A 19952-nucleotide genomic window follows, 5' to 3' on the forward strand; every position below is an offset into this window, starting at 1 on the left:
TTTATTTATATGATTATATACATATATATTGGTGTTAATATGTGTATATACACATATTAACACATAAATATATATGTATATAAGCATATACATAATATATTTACATAGAACACACAGTTTCCCATAGACCGCAATGTAAAGACACACACAGTGCCGTTTTTTCTAACAACCCACACCCGCCACTTTTAACCCCTAATAACTGCTTTGTGCAGTTGTTTTTTATTTAAAAAAATGCTAATTTTTTTTTAATAAAAAAACTACAAGGCAAATTTGGGGCTAATTGCGGCACTTTTGGAAGATGATCCAGAGATCTGATCCCTGGCTTATTTTCTGAGCACTAATTGCTACTTTGAGCTTGCTATAGCAATAACTAGTCACTTGTAATGGCTGGTTATTTATTGTGTGCCTGCAAATGGGAGAATTTATCCGTTTATGGGCGCAAGATAAATTAGCACTCCAGTTGTAATCTAGCCCAATATGTTCCCTGTAGGAAGAGGCATCAAATGATGATCACTGGAATTGGAAAGTGTCTTAAAACTGCATGCTCTATCTGAATCATAAAAGGTTATTTGAGTGTCCCATTTAACTAACTCCTTTGCAATGAATCATTCAGTTAACAGTACACTGATTCAAATATCAGGTCACAGCAGTTCTCAATAGACCCCTGCCTTTACCCCTAACTGCACCTTAAATTAACCCTTACTGTCCCTTACTATAAATACTCCTCACCATACCTTAACCATAAGGACCCCTGTTAACCCTAACTGCCCCTAAATAAACCCTTACTGTTCCTTACCATAAATACTCCTCACCATAATTTAACCCTAAGGACCCCTTTTAACCCTAACTGTCCCTAAATTAACCCCAAATATTGATGTGGAGCTCTGGGATGATAGTTATTGTGTTAATGTAAATTTATTATAATACCTATTAGGTAAATAAAGCAGGTACCACTTCCCTATGTATAATCATGGATTACCAGTCTTTTGCCGGATATGCAATTATTAGGCAAATACAATACTCTGTTTTATGCACCATGTTGTATGTATTTGTCTAATATTTGCATATATGTTACAGTTAAAGTGCAGAAATCAGTTAATGTGCACATTACCTAGCTAATCTGCAGATTAACTAGGGTGATCAGTTAAAGTGCAGAAAAATTGTTTCATTTTTCACATTACCTAGGTAATCTGCAAATTACCTAGGTAATCTGCACATCACCTACTAGGCACTAGTTAAAGTGCAAAAAATGCACTTTAGCGGTAACATATATATAAACTAAAGGGAGTCCCATGGTTTTTCCTATGATAATCAGTTCATACCACATTTTTTTAGAGAGCTTGGGGCACTTTCTTCTGAAAAAGGAGGTAAAAACAAAATCTTAAAGGGCAGTGCGGCGCACTTTATGCATCATTCATTGCCCAGACACACTTCAACTTCTTAACAAGTTTATAGTAGTTTTCCCAAGGGTATAACTGCTCTCATTCTGATTTTGCATTTATTAGCATCTTAGCCTCTACACTTCTAAGCATTGTATATTTCCCATTCTGAATTGTTACAGAATCGACTTCCCTTCACGCAGTTAATTGCTTACTATTAAAACTTATTGCTAAGACATGATTGGTGTTAACAGTAAACCTGCAACCCATTGTGGAATTATGCAATGAGCACAAATAAATGTAATAACATCGTACTGAGAATGTGAAATATCTGCCATTCTAGCTGTAATTTATCTATGATAATACAGTTGAAAAACAAATAATACACTTTCAAGCACTTTAGCTTTTTAGAAAAGTTTGTTTCTCTCATGTAAACTGTTTATTGGAAAAGAAGCCGAAGAATGTTCCAATTTCGGCCGAGGGCAGATATTCTCCAGAGTGCTCTGTTCATCTGCCTCTGGGAACTTTACCATGGGTCACAGCCCGCACGTCTTGAAATTTTCTGTCTTGGAAATTATCTAATGAATCTATCTATTTATTATAGATTCGATAGATAGATAGATAGATAATTTCCCAGACAGAGAATTTCAAGACGTGCAGGCTGAGACCCATGGTAAGGTTCCCAGAGGCAGTTGCAGCGCCCGAGGCTCTGATTAGAACAGAGCACTCTGGAGCTTATCTGCCCTCGGCCGAAATTGGAACATTCTTCGGCTTCTTTTTCAATAAACAGTTTATATGAGAGAAACAAACTTTTCCAACTTTAACTACACAGAAGCAGTTAATGTGCACATTACCTAGGTAAAGTGCAGATTCTGCACTTTAACTGAGCAAATCAGTTAATCTGCAGATTAGCTAGGTAATGTGCGCATTAACTAATTTTGCACTTTAACTGTAACATATACAACAAAAGACTGGTTATCCATATAATATGGGTAAGAAATAAATGTAACGCTGCATTGTGTGTCAGGACGAGTCAGACAGTGACTCAGGAGTCAGAAATCGGATCGGTGGAGCACCTGTAATAGGAGAATATGCGGCTTGTCCCTCATGCATTACTTGCCCAACAAGTAAACTGATTAATTGGTTCATGAACTGGTTCATTTAAACGAATCGTCCGAAATGAAAGTCTGAAAACCAGCACAATGTTATTAAAAATAAGCAAAACTATACATTGTTACAGAAAAACACCCAGATGGACTGTATAAATTGATCATCTACAAAACATTTATGCAAAGAAAAATCTAGTGTACAATGTCCCTTTAAGGTGGAATATCATGATTATAATTATTTATAAATCGTGCACGATTTATAAAAAAATCTTATGTGACACCAACTAAAAAATAAATTACCAATAATAAAAAAATATTTACTCCTATTCTAATACCCCAAAATAAAAAAGCCACTACAAGATACAATAAAAACCCTATTCTAAAAATTAACTACAAATAGCCCTTAAAAGAGCATTGCCCTAAAGTGATTCAGCTCTTTATGATTATACATTATGATTATCATTTTGACTTGACATGTCTCTTTAAAGTGAAGGTCAACTTCACGCAACTGCCGCACGGCATTGGATAATCTTTGCAAAATGAGGGTGGGTTTAATTAATCAAATTTTTTAGATTTCATTATTTTTAAAAATGTTTACCTTTTGTGCACGCCGACGTTAAGCGCATCGTTCCCACCCGGCATTTTTTCAAATTGATTGACAGATGACAATTCTTAAAAGAACGAAAGAAGAAGAAACAAGGATTCATTCTTTAAAGAATCTTCATCTGTCAATCAATTTGACAAACTGCCTGGCTGGAGAGATGCGCTTATCGTTGGAGTGCTCAAAAGGTAAAGATTTTAAAAAATAATGAAATATAAAAAATTTGATGAATTAAACACACTTTAATTTTGCAAAGATTATCCAATGCCGTGGGGCAGTTGCGTGAAGTTGACCTTCACCTTAAGCTTGTGATTTCCTTTCATTTTAAGGTCTGTGTACATTATAACAAAGGAAATGGCATCTTTGGGTTCTGCAAGCATGGGTCGAATTGCAAGAAACTACATCTTTGTCAGTATTTCCTGGATGGGGACTGCAAGTATCAGCAAAAATGCAAGAGGTCACATGACTGTTGTGAAGAACATAATGAAGAAAAACTAAAGAATTGGGGAGTGAGTGAAGAATGGATGCCCAAATTCCTAGGAATCTTCAGAAATGTCAGTGTGCTGAGGGACAGCAGAAGCTCACTCCCCAAGAAAAAAGCAAGTTCCGCAATAAAGGGTAAATCCATTAATAATGGTCAACAAATTGCAATAGGAGACCACATTACTCTCAAATAAAAAGCTATCTTCCTGCCTTCTGTATGCCAAGGGGTTATGGTTGATATGGTGCTTGCTATTTATACTCATTGCACAGATTGAAGTACATATGATAAAAGAAAGAAGCTGGAATGTTGTTTAAAATATCATGCTCTATATGAGTCAAATGTATTTTTTACTTTATGTCCCTTTAAAGGGACACTCAATCAAAAATAAACTTTAATTATTCAGATAGAGCATGCCATTTTAAACAACTTTCCAATTTACTTCCATTAACAAAATGTGCACAGTCTTTTTATATTTAAACTTTTTGAGTCACCAGCTCCCACTGAGCATGTGCAAGAATAAGTGTGTATGCATTTGTGAATGGCTGATGGCTGTCACATGGTACGTGTATGCATTTGTGATTGGCTGATGGCTGTCACATGGTACAGGGGGAGTGGAAAAAGACATAACTTTTAAAATTCTCAGAAAAAAAATCTACTACTCATTTGAAGTTAAGACTAAGTGCTATTGCATTGTCTTGTTATCTTGCATTTCTTGATTATGCAAATCTACTGTGTTGATTGGTCCTTTAAGACCATTAGATTACAAGTGTAGTGCAAAAATATTAGTGCTATTGTAAGCTAACTCCAAGTTAAATTAATAGCACTATTATTTTTGTGTTCACATTATAAGTTCAAAGTAATATGTTAGTAATATGTTATTCAAGCAAAAACCTAGGGCGCACCTATATTTGGATGTTGGCTAGCACGGTAAGCTAAATACCTCACAAAATAAACTTTTATGGGGGCGAGCTGAAAAACGAATGCCAGCTATCGCTCGAGAGCTAAGCCAAAGGTGTGTGCTAAAGCTTGAAGGCCTTTTAAATGAATGTTAATAAGGTTATATTTTAACATTTTAAATTTTAGGAATGTTATGAGAGTCCTGTTGTACAAGTTGGGAAGAAAAAAAAGTATTTGAATGTTTAGTCATACTTGGGATACCTTTATTCTTGCCCCATGTATAATAAAATTATCCAAAGTTGCCAAACTTTGATTTTGTATTATATTTAAAAAAAACATTACACATACATACATATACATATGCAAACACACATACATATACAGTACATATGCAAACACACATACATACACATATACACACACAGATACACATACATACATGTACATATGCAAACACACATACATACACATATATACACACACACATACACATACATACATATACATATGCAAACACACATACATACACATATATACACACACACATACACATATACACACACACATACACATACATACATATACATATGCAAACACACATACATACACATATATACACACACACACACACACACACACATACATACATATACATATGCAAACACACATACATACACATATATACATACACATACATACATATACATATGCAAACACACATACATACACATATATACACAAACACATACACATACAACTTTGAGCCCTTCCTAGTCTGACACTTTGTCATATATAATTTGCCTTTAAATCACTTTTAAAACATTATTTCCCTAAAAAACTTTAATTTCCATTTAATACGTAGAAATATGGGAGAAATACTTTTTTTTTTAAGATATCTGATGTCTTTTGTTATGCATTTCTTATAGACTTAAAGGGATATGAATCACAAATGTTTTCTTTAATTATTCAGATAGAGAATTCCAAAAAAGTTTAGAATTAAATTCTATTATCAAATTTGATTCATTCTCATGTTATACTTTTAGAGGCCTATTTATCAAGCCGTCAACCGCAAATACGCTGGAATTCCGCAGCATAATTGTGACGAGCCTGATTCGCCCTATTTATCAAAGCCTACAGACCAGCAAAAGTTGAAATTTGTGACGTAACATACGATCCACCGATCTCAATCCGACACAGATCGATGCTTATGTCATTACAGATGTTCTGAATACAAATTCGGCACTATCTGACACCTTTTGCAAGTTATCAAACAGGTACGCTCGCCACTATTCTGGCCCAGCGTGCCTGGTTTTCAATTCACCACCGTGGAGGCAGCGGATGCCATAGGAATCAATGGAAAGCAGAAAAAGCTTATGTTCGACACTGCCAGATATCCCATTGATTTCTATGGTAGAATAAAAAATACGTTTACACCTAACATCCTAACATAAGCCCTGAGTCTAAACACCCCTAATCTGCCGCCTCGACATCGCCAGTGCCACATACTTAATGTTATTAAACCTTATCCCGCCACTCCCGGACCCCACCGCAACTAAATAAATATATTAACCCCTATCCCACCGCTCCCGGACCCCACCGCAACTAAATAAATATATTAACCCCTATCAACCCGCTCCCGGACACCACCGCAAAGAAATAAATATATTAACCCCTATCCCGCCGCTCCCGGACATCCCCGCAACAAAATAAATCTAAAAAACCTAAGCTCCCCATTGCCCTGTAAAGGGCATTTGAATGGGCATTGTCCTTAAAAGGGCATTTAGCTCTTTTCAGCCCAAACCAGTAATCTAAAATTAAAACCCACCCAATAAACCCTTAAAAAAACCTAACACTAACCCCCGAAGATCCACTTACAGTTTTTGAAGACCCAACGTCCATCCTCAATGAAGCGGCAGAAGTCCTCAGTGAAGCCGGCAGAAGTCTTCATTCAAGCCGACAGAAGTCTTCATCCAGGCGGCATCTTCTATCTTCATCCATCTGGCGCAGAGCTGCTCCATCTTCAAGACATCCGGCGCGTAGCATCCTCTTCTTCCGACGTCTTCTGAACAATGAAGTTTCCCTTTAAATGACATCTTCCAAGATGGCGTCCCTTACATTCCGATTGGCTGATAGAATTCAGCCAATAGGAATTAAGGTGGAAAAAATCCTATTGGCTGTTGCAATCAGCCAATAGGATTGAGCTTTCATCCTATTGTCTGATCCAATCAGTCAATAGGATTGAGCTCACATTCTATTGGCTGATTGGACTTCGGCCCGCTTGGAAGAAGACTTCTGCCGGCTTCGCTGAGGACCTCTGCCTCTTCGTTGAGGATGGATGTCGGATCTTCAAAAACTGTAAGTGGATCTTCAGTGGTTAGTGTTAGGTTTTTTTAAAGGTTTATTGGGTGGGTTTTAATTTTAGATTAGGGTTTTGGGCTGAAAAAGAGCTAAATGCCCTTTTCAGGGCAATGGGAAGCTTAGGTTTTTTAGATAGGATTTTATTTGGGGGGTTGGTTGGGTGGGTGGTGGGTTTTACTGTTGGGGGGTATTTGTATTTTTATTTACAGGTAAAAGAGCTCATTTCTTTGGGGCAATGCCCCGCAAAAGGCCCTTTTAAGGGCCATTGGTAGTTTATTGTAGGTAAGGTTTTTTTTTATTTTGGGGGAGCTTTTTTATTTTCATAGGGCTCTTAGATTAGGTATAATTAGTTTAAATATTTGATTTTTGATATTTTTTATATTGTGTAATTTAGTGTTTTTTATTTTGTGTAACTTAGTTGTTAGCTTTTTGTAATTTAGTAATTTTTAATAGTAGATTTAAATAATTTGAGTAGGATTAGGTGTTTAAATATGTAATATAGTTATTTTAATTGTTAGTTTAATGTAATTTTAGTATAATAGTTAGGGAAGGTTAATGAATAGTTTAATATAGTTTAACCCCTTAATGACCGCAGCACTTTTCCATTTTCTGTCCGTTTGGGACCAAGGCTATTTTTACATTTCTGCGGTGTTTGTGTTTAGCTGTAATTTTCCTCTTATTCATTTACTGTACCCACACATATTATATACCGTTTTTCTCGCCATTAAATGGACTTTCTAAAGATACCATTATTTTCATCATATCTTATAATTTACTATAAAAATTTTTTATAAAATATGAGGAAAAAATTGAAAAAAACACACTTTTTCTAACTTTGACCCTCAAAATCTCCTACACTTCAACAACTACCAAAAAACTCCCATGCTAAATAGTTTCTAAATTTTGTCCTGAGTTTAGAAATACTCAATGTTTACATTTTCTTTGCTTTTTTTGCAAGTTATAGGGCAATAAGTACAAGTAGCACTTTGCTATTTCCAATTTTTTTTTTTTTAAAAATTAGCGATAGTTACATTGGAACACTGATATCTGTCAGGAATCCCTGATTAACCCTTCACATATATATATTTTTTAAAAGAACACAACCTAAGGTATTAAACATGGGGTATTTTGACTCTTTCCATGCAACTATTTTACCACCAATCTATGCCAAAGTTTGAAAAAAAAAAAAAGTGGTGATTTTTTGACAAAATAGCAATTCAAGAATACATTTACTGAGAACGTTAAGGGTTACTGCCAAATAACACCCCAATATGTCTTCAGCAGCATCTCCTGAGTACAGTGATACCACCCATGTATAGGTCTGTTGGGTTCTCTGGGGGCTAAAAGGCCTTATTTTTAGGGGGCGCATTCCAGTTTTTTAACTTGGAATTTTCACATCTGTCATCATGCACCCATGTCCTATTTGGGACATTTCTGAAGCCGGACAATGCAAATTACCCCCATCAAACCATATATTTTTAAAAAGTAGACACCCTAGGGTATTTCAAATGCTGGTATTTTAACACTTTGCATGCACTAATTCAACCACCAGTCTTTGTCAAACTTTTGGGTAGTCATTTTGGTTTGTTATTTTTCACACGCATTGTACTTTAGGCATTGATTCTCAGTTCCTGTTATATGTTACTGACCAAAAACACCTCAATATGTGTTCAACAACAACTTCTGAGTACAGTGATACCACCCATGTATAGGTGTGTCGGGTTCTCTGGGGGCTAAAAGGCCTTAATTTTAGGGGGCGCATTCCAGTTTTTCAACTTGGAATTTTCACATCGGTCATCATGCACCCATGTCCTATTTGGGACATTTCTGAAGCTGGCCAATGTAAATTACCCCCATCAAACTATATATTTTTGAAAAGTAGACACCCTAGGGTATTTCAAATGCTGGTATTTTAACACTTTACATGCACTAATTCAACCACTAGTCTCTGTCAAACTTTTGGGTAGTCATTTTTTTTGTGTTATTTTTCACACACATTGTACTTTAGGCATATATTCTCAGTTCCTGTTATGTGTTACTGCCAGAAAACACCTCAATATGTATTCAACAACATCTCCTGAGCACAGTGATACCACCCATGTATAGGTGTGTTGGGTTCTCTGGGGGCTAAAAGGCCTTAATTTTAGGGGGCGCATTCCAGTTTTTCAACTTGGAATTTTCATATCTGTCATCATGCACCCATGTCCTATTTGGGACATTTCTGAGGCCGGGCAATGTAAATTACCCCCATCAAACCATATATTTTTGAAAAGTAGACACCCTAGGGTATTTCAAATGCTGGTATTTTAACACTTTCCATGCACTAATTCAACCACTAGTCTTTGTCAAACTTTTAGGTAGTCATTTTTTTGCATTATTTTTCACACACATTGTACTTTAGGCATATATTCTCAGTCCCTGTTATGTGTTACTGCCAAAAAAAACCTCAATATGTATTCAACAACATCTCCTGAGTACAGTGATACCACCCATGTATAGGTGTGTTGGGTTCTCTGGGGGCTAAAAGGCCTTATTTTTAGGGGGCGCATTCCAGTTTTTCAACTTGGAATTTTCATATCTGTCATCATGCACCCATGTCCTATTTGGGACATTTCTGAAGCCGGGCAATGTAAATTACCCCCATCAAACCATATATTTTTGAAAAGTAGACACCCTAGGGTATTTCAAATGCTGGTATTTTAACACTTTTCATGCACTAATTCAACCACTAGTCTTTGTCAAACTTTTAGGCAGTCATTTTTTTGCATTATTTTTCACACACATTGTACTTTAGGCATATATTCTCAGTCCCTGTTATGTGTTACTGCCAAAAAAAACTCAATATGTATTCAACAACATCTCCTGAGTACAGTGATACCACCCATGTATAGGTGTGTTGGGTTCTCTGGGGGCTAAAAGGCCTTAATTTTAGGGGGCGCATTCCAGTTTTTCAACTTGGAATTTTCACATCCCATGCACCCATGTCCTATGTAGGACATTTCTGAAGCCGGCCAATGTAATTTACCCCCATCAAACCATATATTTTTGAAAAGTAGACACCCTAGGGTATTTCAAATGCTGGTATTTTAACACTTTCCATGCACTAATTCAACCACCAGTCTTTGTCAAACTATTGGGCAGTCATTTTTTGTGTGTTATTTTTCACACACATTGTACTTTAGACATGAATTCTCAGCTCCTGTTATGTGTTACTGCCAAAGAAGACCCCAATATGTGTTCACCAACATCTCCTGAGTACAGTGATACCACCTAAGTTTCTTGGCTTGTTCGGGGGGTGTAATGCCAAATGTCCAACATGCGTTTGTGATTTTTTTTTTCACATTTAACATATTTTCTTTGCCTATTGTCTTTTTGGGGGTATTTTAACATACCCCAATTTATTTGTTTCCATGAATGTGCATATTTTTGAAATGTTGACACCCCAAGGTATTGTATATGGTGTGCTTTGATGCATTTGAAGTAACTGTTTTAGCCAAAAAAATTGGAGAAAGTGTATGGTGGCATTTTTTCAATTTTCATTTTTACACACACATTGCTTTTTGACTATGATTTAGGAGAGACTGTTGTAAGTTAGTGCAAAAAAATACTTCAGGTTGTTTTCTGCAAGGCACCCTGAGTACACCTATGCCCCCCATGCATAGGTTTGCCAGGATTTTGGGAAGGTTATGTTACAATTTTATGACTTGTGATTTTAGTTATTAAGTGAGAGTATTTCTTCTGATAGGCCTATCTTTAGTTTGGGGCCTATTGTAAACCCCACTTTTATTTATTGCCATGAATGTGCATATTTTTGAAATGTTGACACCCCAAGGTATTGTATATGGTGTGCTTTGATGCCTTTGAAGCAACCGTTTTAGCCAAAAAAATTGGAGAAAGTGTATGGTGGCAATTTTTCAATTTTCATTTTTACACACACATTGCTTTTTGACTATGATTTAGGAGAGACTGTTGTAAGTTAGTGCAAAAAAAATACTACAGGTTGTTTTCTGCAAGGCACCTTGAGAACACCTATGTCCCCCATGCATAGGTTTGACAGGGGTTTTTGTAAAAAAAAAAAAAAGAACAGCCCCATTTTTTGCGGCAGTAGGGGGGATTTTAAAAATAAAATGAGTAGCCCCAAGTCTGCTCTCTCCCATCACCGCCCGGGGAGCAGGTGCATCATGGTACAAAATCCCTGAAATGATCTGGAGCTGAAATTGTAAAAAAGTCTGTTTCATTCCGGGGTTTGCTTTTTTGAACAACAAAAAAGCGTTGTGGGTTGCAATCTGCATTAGGTAAATTGCAACCTTTTTGTACCAGGCCCTTGTCTTCCGCATAATTAGGTAGGGCTGCAGCAGCTGATCTGCCAGATCAACCCCACCCATATGCCGGTTATAAGACTTGATGCACACTGGCTTCCTTATGATCTCAGCTCTGCCACGTACAGAGACCGCCACCGTCCTCTCTGTGTGGATGGTGGTAAGAAGGTATACATCCTTCTTGTCTCTGTACTTAAGTGCCAACAGCTCCTCTTGGCGCAGAGCTGAGGTCTCCCCCCTTTGTAGCCGGGTGCGTACAAGTTGTCCTGGGAAACCTGTGCGGTTCTTTTTAATAGTACCGCAAGCTACTGTATCAAAGCAATACAGTAGCTTGAACAAAAGGACACTTGTATAAAAATTGTCTAAGTACAAGTGATACCCTTTGTTCATTAGGGGTAATATCAGGTCCCAGACAATCTTGCCAGTGGTTCCCATATGTTCTGGGCAACCTGGAGGGTCAAGGTGGCTATCCTTTCCCTCATACACCCGGAAGGCCTGAGTGTACCCAGTCTCGCTCTCACAGAGCTTATACACCTTTACCCCATACCTGGAGCGCTTGGAAGGAATATACTGCTTGAATCCCAGCCTTCCCTTATACTTCATCAGGGATTCATCAACGCATATATTCCTTCCAGGTGTATAAGCCTCTGCAAACCTGGCAGAAAAGTGGGTAATCAGGGGGCGGATTTTATACAGCCTGTCAAATTGGGGATGCTCCCTAGGGGGGCACAGGCTGTTGTCGCTGAAGTGCATGAAATGAAGAATCATTTCATACCTCTGCCTCGACATACTCTGGGAGAAAATGGGGGTAGAGCAGATGGGGCTACTGCTCCAGTAGGAGCGAACGGAGGGTTTCTTTATGATGCCCATCAGCATAGTCAATGCCCAGAATTTTTTAAATTCTGGCACATCGATGGGGGCCCATTGCTGCTTTGCCAAATATGTTTCAGGCTTTGCAGCACGGTACTGATGGGCATATAAATTAGTTTGGGCGACAATGTTCCCCAATACATCATCACCCAGAAACACCTCCAGAAACTGTTGGGGGCTAAAACCTGCCACATCTATATTTATGCCAGCATTTGCTGTGAAGGGTGGGATATCTGGCCTCTGGAGATGAGGCGTTACCCACTCTTCAGCGGCAATGGCAGCAACACGCCTCCTTCTAGCAGGGGGGCTGGCAGGGGGGCTAGCAGGGGGGCTGGCAGGGGGGCTAGCAGCCACAGATACATCACTATCAGTTGAGACTGCATCTAATGATGTATCTGAGCATATGGCAGGGTCAAAATTGGGGTCTGAGTCAGACATAGAGGCATCTGACTCTGACGCAAGGATGGCATATGCCTCCTCAGCACTATATGTTTTCTTTGACATTATTGTATCTGTCACAGAAAACCAAAATTAATTAATTAACTAAATGGCCTTTGGGTTTTTTAAAAAAAAGTACAGCTATGCTAATGCCAGTGATTTATAGCGATCACTGGCAAGCTAGGGGTTAAATACTCTTTAAATTAAATTAAATTAACTAAATGGCTCTGAAAGGAGCGTTTGGGTTTTTAAAAAATTACAACAACAAAAATTAACCCCTAAAAAATGCACAGACAGCAAAAAAGTACAGCTATGCTAATGCCAGTGATTTATAGCGATCACTGGCAAGCTAGGGGTTAAATACTCTTTAAATTAAATTAGCTAAATGGCTCTGAAAGGAGCCTTTGGGTTTTTAAAAAATTACAACAACAAAAATTAACCCCTAAAAAATGCACAGACAGCAAAAAAGTACAGCTATGCTAATGCCAGTGATTTATAGCGATCACTGGCAAGCTAGGGGTTAAATACTCTTTAAATTAAATTAGCTAAATGGCTCTGAAAGGAGCCTTTGGGTTTTTAAAAAATTACAACAACAAAAATTAACCCCTAAAAAAATGCACAGACAGCAAAAAAGTACAGCTATGCTAATGCCAGTGATTTATAGCGATCACTGGCAAGCTAGGGGTTAAATACTATTTAAATTAAATTAGCTAAATGGCTCTGAAAGGAGCGTTTGGGTTTTTAAAAAATTACAACAACAAAAATTAACCCCTAAAAAATGCACAGACAGCAAAAAAGTACAGCTATGCTAATGCCAGTGATGTATAGCGATCACTGGCAAGCTAGGGGTTAAATAGTCTTTAAATTAAATTAAATTAGCTAAATGGCTCTGAAAGGAGCCTTTGGGTTTTTTAAAAAAAATACAACAACAAAAATTAACCCCTAAAAAAATGCACAGACAGCAAAAAAAAGTGCAGCTGTGCTACAGCCAGTGATTTATAGTGATCACTGGCAAGCTAGGGGTTAATGGCTCTGAAAAGAGCCTTTGGATTTTAAATTTTTTAACAAATAAAAGAAATAAATCTCTCTCTGCTAAAATACAGGTCTCTCTCTCTCTCTCCAACAAAATAGCAAGTGAGGAGAGGGAGGGAGATCCACACTGATCAGAGTCAATATTTACAAATATTGACCTGATCAGACAAATGGGAGATTTTATTATTATTTTTTTTTTTTTGTGGGAAGGCTCAGATTGGGTGACCCTAGCTTGCCCCTATGGTGAGGCAGGCTAGGGACACCCCCAGAGGCCCCATGATGCACTGGGCATCGCCATTTTGGAAGCCTCATGGGGGAGGGGGGGGCTATATGTGGGGGCTTTTTTATTTTATTAGCGTTTTTTTTTTTCAAAATTTTTTTTTTTATTTATACACTAACTAAGTGCCTCGACCCACCGAGGCACTTAGCACACTAGCAGAGCATCGGAAGCGTGTCCGATCGCTTCCGATGCTCTGCTGCACTGCCGGGCTCCACGTGGAGCAAAACCGGAAGTGATCACTCAAGGGGGAGTGATCAATCCGGTCCCGGCACTCCGGAACAGCACTGCAGGGATGCCCAGACATCGAGGCATCTCTGCGGTACTGTAATAGTGTCTGGAAGCGATCTTGATCGCTTCCAGCACTCACTTTAGCCGAGGACATGCAGGGTACGTCGTCAGGCGTTAACTGCCTTTTTTTTTCAGACGTACCCTGCACGTCCTCGGTCACTAAGGGGTTAAAGTAATTTAATGTAATTTTAGTATAATAGGGTAGATTTAATTATAAGTTTAAAGGGACAGTCTAGGCCAAAATATGTAATTTTAAACAACTTTCCAATTTACTTTTATCACCAATTTTGCTTTGTTCTCTTGATATTCTTAGTTGAAAGCTTAACATAGGAGGTTCATATGCTAATTTCTTAGACCCTGAAGACCACCTCTTTCAGATTGCATTTTAACAGTTTTTCACCACTAGAGGGTGTTAGTTCACATATTTCGTATAGATAACACTGTGCTGGTGCACGAGAAGTTATCTGGGAGCTATCACTGATTGGCTAGACTGCAAGTCTGTCAAAAAAACTGAACAAAGGGGCAGTTTGCAGAGGCTTAGATACAAGATAATCACAGAGGTTAAAAGTATATTAATATAACACAAACAAACACACAAGCAGTGCGCTCTTTCTTGCCCTCACCGCATATGAGTAGTACTTCCGGTATTCGGCACACAGGAGAGTGGGGATGACGTGTAAGTCATAACAACCGATGGAGGAACAGCAGCATATCCGTCCTATACGCTAAACAAATAGACAATCCAATATACAAAATATAGTTCCAATGCAGGTTGTAGAATAAAAAGTTCCAATTTTATTATCCAAGCTTTAAAAACAGCAACGAAAGGCAAGGTACATTCCAGCTTACACACAGCCCAAACTGACCAAGACTTACATAAAAGTGTTACACATCAGAAGGGAGTTAAACTGCGCTCCTCATGCAGCAATGCAATTGCTTTGTCTGCTATCCTGCCTTCTAATAAACGTAAAACTTCTTTTAAAACTTCTCATAAAGTTGATTAAATTTCAAATGACCGACAACATACTGAATTATCCTCCTCTGATGAGGATCTATCTGATTCAGAAGATGCTTCCTCAGATATTGACTCTGACAAATCTACTTATTTATTTTAAATGGAGTATATTCGTTCCTTGTTAAAAGAGGTGTTGATTACATTGGATATTGAGGAAACTAGTCCTCTTGATATTAAAACTAGTAAACATTTAAATTCTGTTTATAAACCTCCTGTAGTTACTCCAGAGGTTTTTCCAGTTCCCGTTGCTATTTCTGATATGATTTCTAAGGAATGGGATAGGCCTGGTACTTCTTTTATCCCTTCTTCAAGGTTTTAAAAATTGTATCCTTTGCCAGCAGTTAGATTGGAGGTTTGGGAAAAGATCCCCAAAGTTGATGGGGCTATTTCTACTCTTGCTAAACGTACTACTATTGCTATGGAAGATAGTATTTCCTTTAAGGACCCTTTAGATAGGAAACTTGAATCTTATCTAAGGAAAGCTTATTTATATTCTGGCTATCTTCTCAGGCCTGACATTTCTATGGCTGATGTTGCAGCTGCATCAACTTTTGGGTTGGAAAGTTTAGCACAACAGGAAATGGATCCTGATTTGTCTAGCATTGTTTGCTTGCTTCAACATGCTAATCATTTTATCTGTGATGCCATTTTTTATATCATCAAAATTGATGTTAAATCTATGTCTTTAGCTATTTTAGCTAGAAGAGCTTTGTGGCTCAAATATTGGAATGCTGACATGGCATCTAAGTCTAGATTACTATCTCTTTCTTTCCAAGGTAATAATTTATTTGGTTCTCAGTTGGATTCGATTATTTCTGTCACTGGGGGGAAGGGAGTTTTTTTTTGCCTCAGGAAAAAAAGACCTAAGGGTAAATCTAAAGCTTCTAACCGTTTTCATTCCTTTCGACAAAATAAGGAACAGAAACCTAATCCTTCCCCCAAAGAATCAGGTTCCAAATGGAAGCCTTCTTCAAGTTGGAGTAAATCCAAACCATTTAAGAAACCAAAGCCAGCCCCCAAGTCTGCATGAAGGTGTGGCCCTCATTCCAGCTCAGTTGGTTAGGGGGCAGATTAAGATTCTTCCAAGACATTTTGGGCAGATTCTGACCAAAATCATTGGATTCAGAGTATTGTCTCTCAAGGGTACCGAATAGGATTCAGAGTAAGACCTCCTGTGAGAAGATTTTTTTCTCTCACGCATCTCAGCAAATCCAGTAAAGGCTCAGGCTTTTCTGAAGTGTGTTTCAGACCTGGAGCTTTCAGGGGTAATCATACCAGTTCCGTTTCAGGAACAGGGTCTAGGGTTTTATTCAAATCTATTTATTGTCCCAAAGAAAGAAAATTAATTCTGACCAGTTCTGGATCTGAAAATTTTGAATCGTTATGTAAGAGTTCCAACATTCAAAATGGTGACTATAAGCACTACTCTGCCTTTTGTTCAGCAAGGGCATTATATGTCCACAATAGACTTACAGGATGCATATCTTCATATTCCGATTCATCCAGACCACTATCAGTTTCTGAGATTCTCTTTTCTAGACAAGCATTACCAATTTGTCGCTCTTCCATTTGGCCAAACGACAGCTCCAAGAATCTTTTCAAAGGTTCTTGGTGCCCTACTCTCTGTAATCAGAGAATGGGGTATTGCGGTGTTTCCTTATTTGGACGATATCTTGGTACTAGCTAAGTCTTTACATTCTGCAGAATCTCACACAAATCAACTAGTGTTGTTTCTTCAAAGACATGTTTGGAGGATCAATTTACCAAAAAGTTCCTTGATTACTCAGACAAGGGTCACCTTTTTAGGTTTCCAAATAGATTCAGTGTCGATGACTCTGTCTCTAACAGACAAGAGACGATTAAAATTGGTTTCAGCTTGTCGGAACCTTCAGTCTCTATCCTACCCTTCAGTAGCTATCTGCATGGAAGATTTAGGTCTCATGACTGCAGCATCGGACGCAATCCCCTTTGCTCGTTTTCATATGAGACCTCTCCAGCTTTGTATGCTGAATCAATGGTGCAGGGATTATACAAATATATCACAATTAATATCCTTAAATCCCAATGTTCGACTCTCTCTGACTTGGTGGTTAGATCACCATCGTATAGTTCAAGGGGCCTCTTTTGTTTTCCAACCTGGACTGTGATCACAACAGATGCAAGTCTTTCAGGTTGGAGAGCTGTCTGGGGGTCTCTGACAGCACAAGGGGTTTGGAATTCTCAAGAGGCAAGGTTATCAATCAATATTTTAGAACTCCGTGCTATTTTCAGGGCTCTTCAGGTTTGGCCTCTGTTGAAGAGAAAAACGTTCATTTGCTTTCAGACAGACAATATCACAACTGTGGCATATGTCAATCATCAGGGTGGGACTCACAGTCCCCAAGCTATGAAAGAAGTATCTCGGATACTTGCTTGGACGGAATCCAGCTCCTGTCTAATTTCTGTAGTTCATATCCCAGGTGTAGACAATTAGGAAGCGGATTATCTCATCTGTCAGACTTTACATCCGGGGGAGTGGTCGCTCCATCCAGATGTGTTTTTTCAGATTGTTCAGATGTGGGGTCTTCCAGAAATAGATCTGATGGCTTCCCATCTAAACAAGAAACTTCCCAGGTACCTGTCCAGGTCCAGGGATCCTCAGGTGGAGGCGGTGGATGCATTAGCAGTTCCTTGGTGTTACCAACCTGCTTATATCTTTCCGCCTCTAGTTCTTCTTCCAAGAGTAATCTCCAAGATCATCATGGAATAATCGTTTGTGTTGCTGGTAGCTCCAGCATGACCTCACAGGTTTTGGTATGCGGATCTTGTTCAGATGTCCAGTTGCCAACCTTGGCCACTTCCTTTAAAACCAGACCTTCTGTCTCAAGGTCCGTTGTTCCATCAGGATCTCAAATCATTAAATTTGAAGGTATGGAAATTGAACGCCTAGTACTTAGTCATAGAGGTTTCTCTGACTCAGTGATCAATACTATGTTACAGGCTCGTAAATCTGTTTCTAGGAAGATTTATTATCTTCCTAGAAATGGTGTTCTTCTCATACATTCTCCTGGCATTCTTTTAGAATTCCTAGAATTTTACAGTTTCTTCAGGATGGTTTGGATAAAGGTTTGTCTGCAAGTTCTTTGAAGGGACAAATCTCTGCTCTTTCTGTTTTATTTCACAGAAAGATTGTTAAGCTTCCTGATATTCACTGTTTTGTACAGGCTTTGGTCCGTATCAAGCCTGTCATTAAATCAATCTCTCTCCTCCTTGGAGTCTAAATATTGTTTTGAAGGCCTTACAGGCTTCTCCGTTTGAGCCTATGCATTCTTTGGACATTAAACTACTTTCTTGGAAAGTGTTGTTTCTTTTGGCCATTTCTTCTGCTAGAAGAGTTTCCGAATTATCTGCTCTTTCTTGTGAATCTCCTTTTTTGATTTTCCATCAAGATAAGGCAGTTTTGCGGACTTCATTTAAATTTCTACCTAAGGTTGTGAATTCTAACAGCATTAATAGATAAATTGTTGTCCCCTCTTTGTGTCCTAATCCTAAGAATACTTTGGAGAGATCCTTACATTCTTTGGATGTTGTAAGAGCGTTGAAATATTATGTTGAAGCTACTAAAGATTTAAGGAAGACTTCTAGTCTATTTGTTATCTTTTATGGTTCTAGGAAAGGTCAGAAGGCTTCTGCCATTTCCTTGGCATCTTGGCTAAAGCTTTTGATTCATCAGGCTTATTTGGAGTCGGGTCAGGCCCGCCTCAGAGAATTACAGCTCATTCTACTAGATCAGTCTCCACTTCGTGGTATTTTAAGAATAAAGCTTCAGTTGATCAGATTTGCAAAGCAGCAACTTGGTCTTCTTTGCATACATTTACTAAATTCTACCGTTTTGATGTATTTGCTTCTTCGGAAGCAGTTTTTGGTAGAAAAGTTTTTCAGGCAGCTGTTCCAGTTTGATTCCTCTGCTTATGTTTAAGTTTTTTCTTTTTATTTATGAGAATAAACTTATATTTTGGGTTGTGGATTAATTGTTTCAGCGGAAAATGGCTGTTTTATTTGATCCCTCCCTCTCTAGTGACTCTTCTGTGGAGTTCCACATCTTGGGTATTACTATTCCATACGTCACTAGCTCATGGACTCTTGCCAATTACATGAAATAAAACATAATCTATGTAAGAGCTTACCTGATAAATTAATTTCTTTCATATTGGCAAGAGTCCATGAGACCCACCCTTTTTATGGTGGTTATGATTTTTTGTATAAAGCACAATTATTTCCAAATTCCTTTTTTGATGCTTTTTACTCCTTTCTTTATCACCCCACTACTTGGCTATTCGTTAAACTGAATTGTGGGTGTGGTGAGGGGTGTATTTATAGGCATTTTGAGGTTTGGGAAACTTTGCCCCTCCTGGTAGGATTGTATATCCCATACGTCACTAGCTCATGGACTCTTGCCAATATGAAGAAATTAATTTATCAGGTAAGTTCTTACATAAATTATGTTTCTCTTGTTAAGTGTATCCAGTCCACGGATCATCCATTACTTATGGGATATTAACTCCTCCCCAACAGGAAGTGCAAGAGGATTCACCCAGCAGAGCTGCTATATAGCTCCTCCCCTAACTGCCATTACCAGTCATTCTCTTACACCCAACGAATAGATAGGATGTGTGAGAGGACTGTGGTGATTATACTTAGTTTCATACCTTCAATCAAAAGTTTGTTATTTTATAATAGCACCGGAGTGTGTTATTCCTTCTCTGGTAGAATTTGAAGAAGAATCTACCTGAGTTTTTCTATGATTTTAGCCGGAGTAGTTAAGATCATATTGCTGTTTCTCGGCCATCTGAGGAGAGGTAAACTTCAGATCAGGGGACAGCGGGCAGATTAATCTGCAAAG

The 19952-nt window shown here is 38.2% G+C and overlaps 1 protein-coding gene across 1 annotated transcript in view; it reads left to right on the plus strand.

The window, feature by feature from the left end:
- Window positions 1-19952, plus strand: part of LOC128664170 (protein mono-ADP-ribosyltransferase PARP12) — a 116436-nt gene that overhangs the window by 13491 nt on the left and 82993 nt on the right. Inside the window, exon 3 of the mRNA XM_053718930.1 lies at window positions 3419-3707. Coding sequence (XP_053574905.1) covers window positions 3419-3707 — 289 coding nt within the window. The remainder of the gene's footprint in view (window positions 1-3418; window positions 3708-19952) is intronic.

This window comes from Bombina bombina, chromosome 6 (assembly GCF_027579735.1).
Source record: "Bombina bombina isolate aBomBom1 chromosome 6, aBomBom1.pri, whole genome shotgun sequence".
In the NCBI taxonomy this organism is placed as follows: domain Eukaryota; kingdom Metazoa; phylum Chordata; class Amphibia; order Anura; family Bombinatoridae; genus Bombina; species Bombina bombina.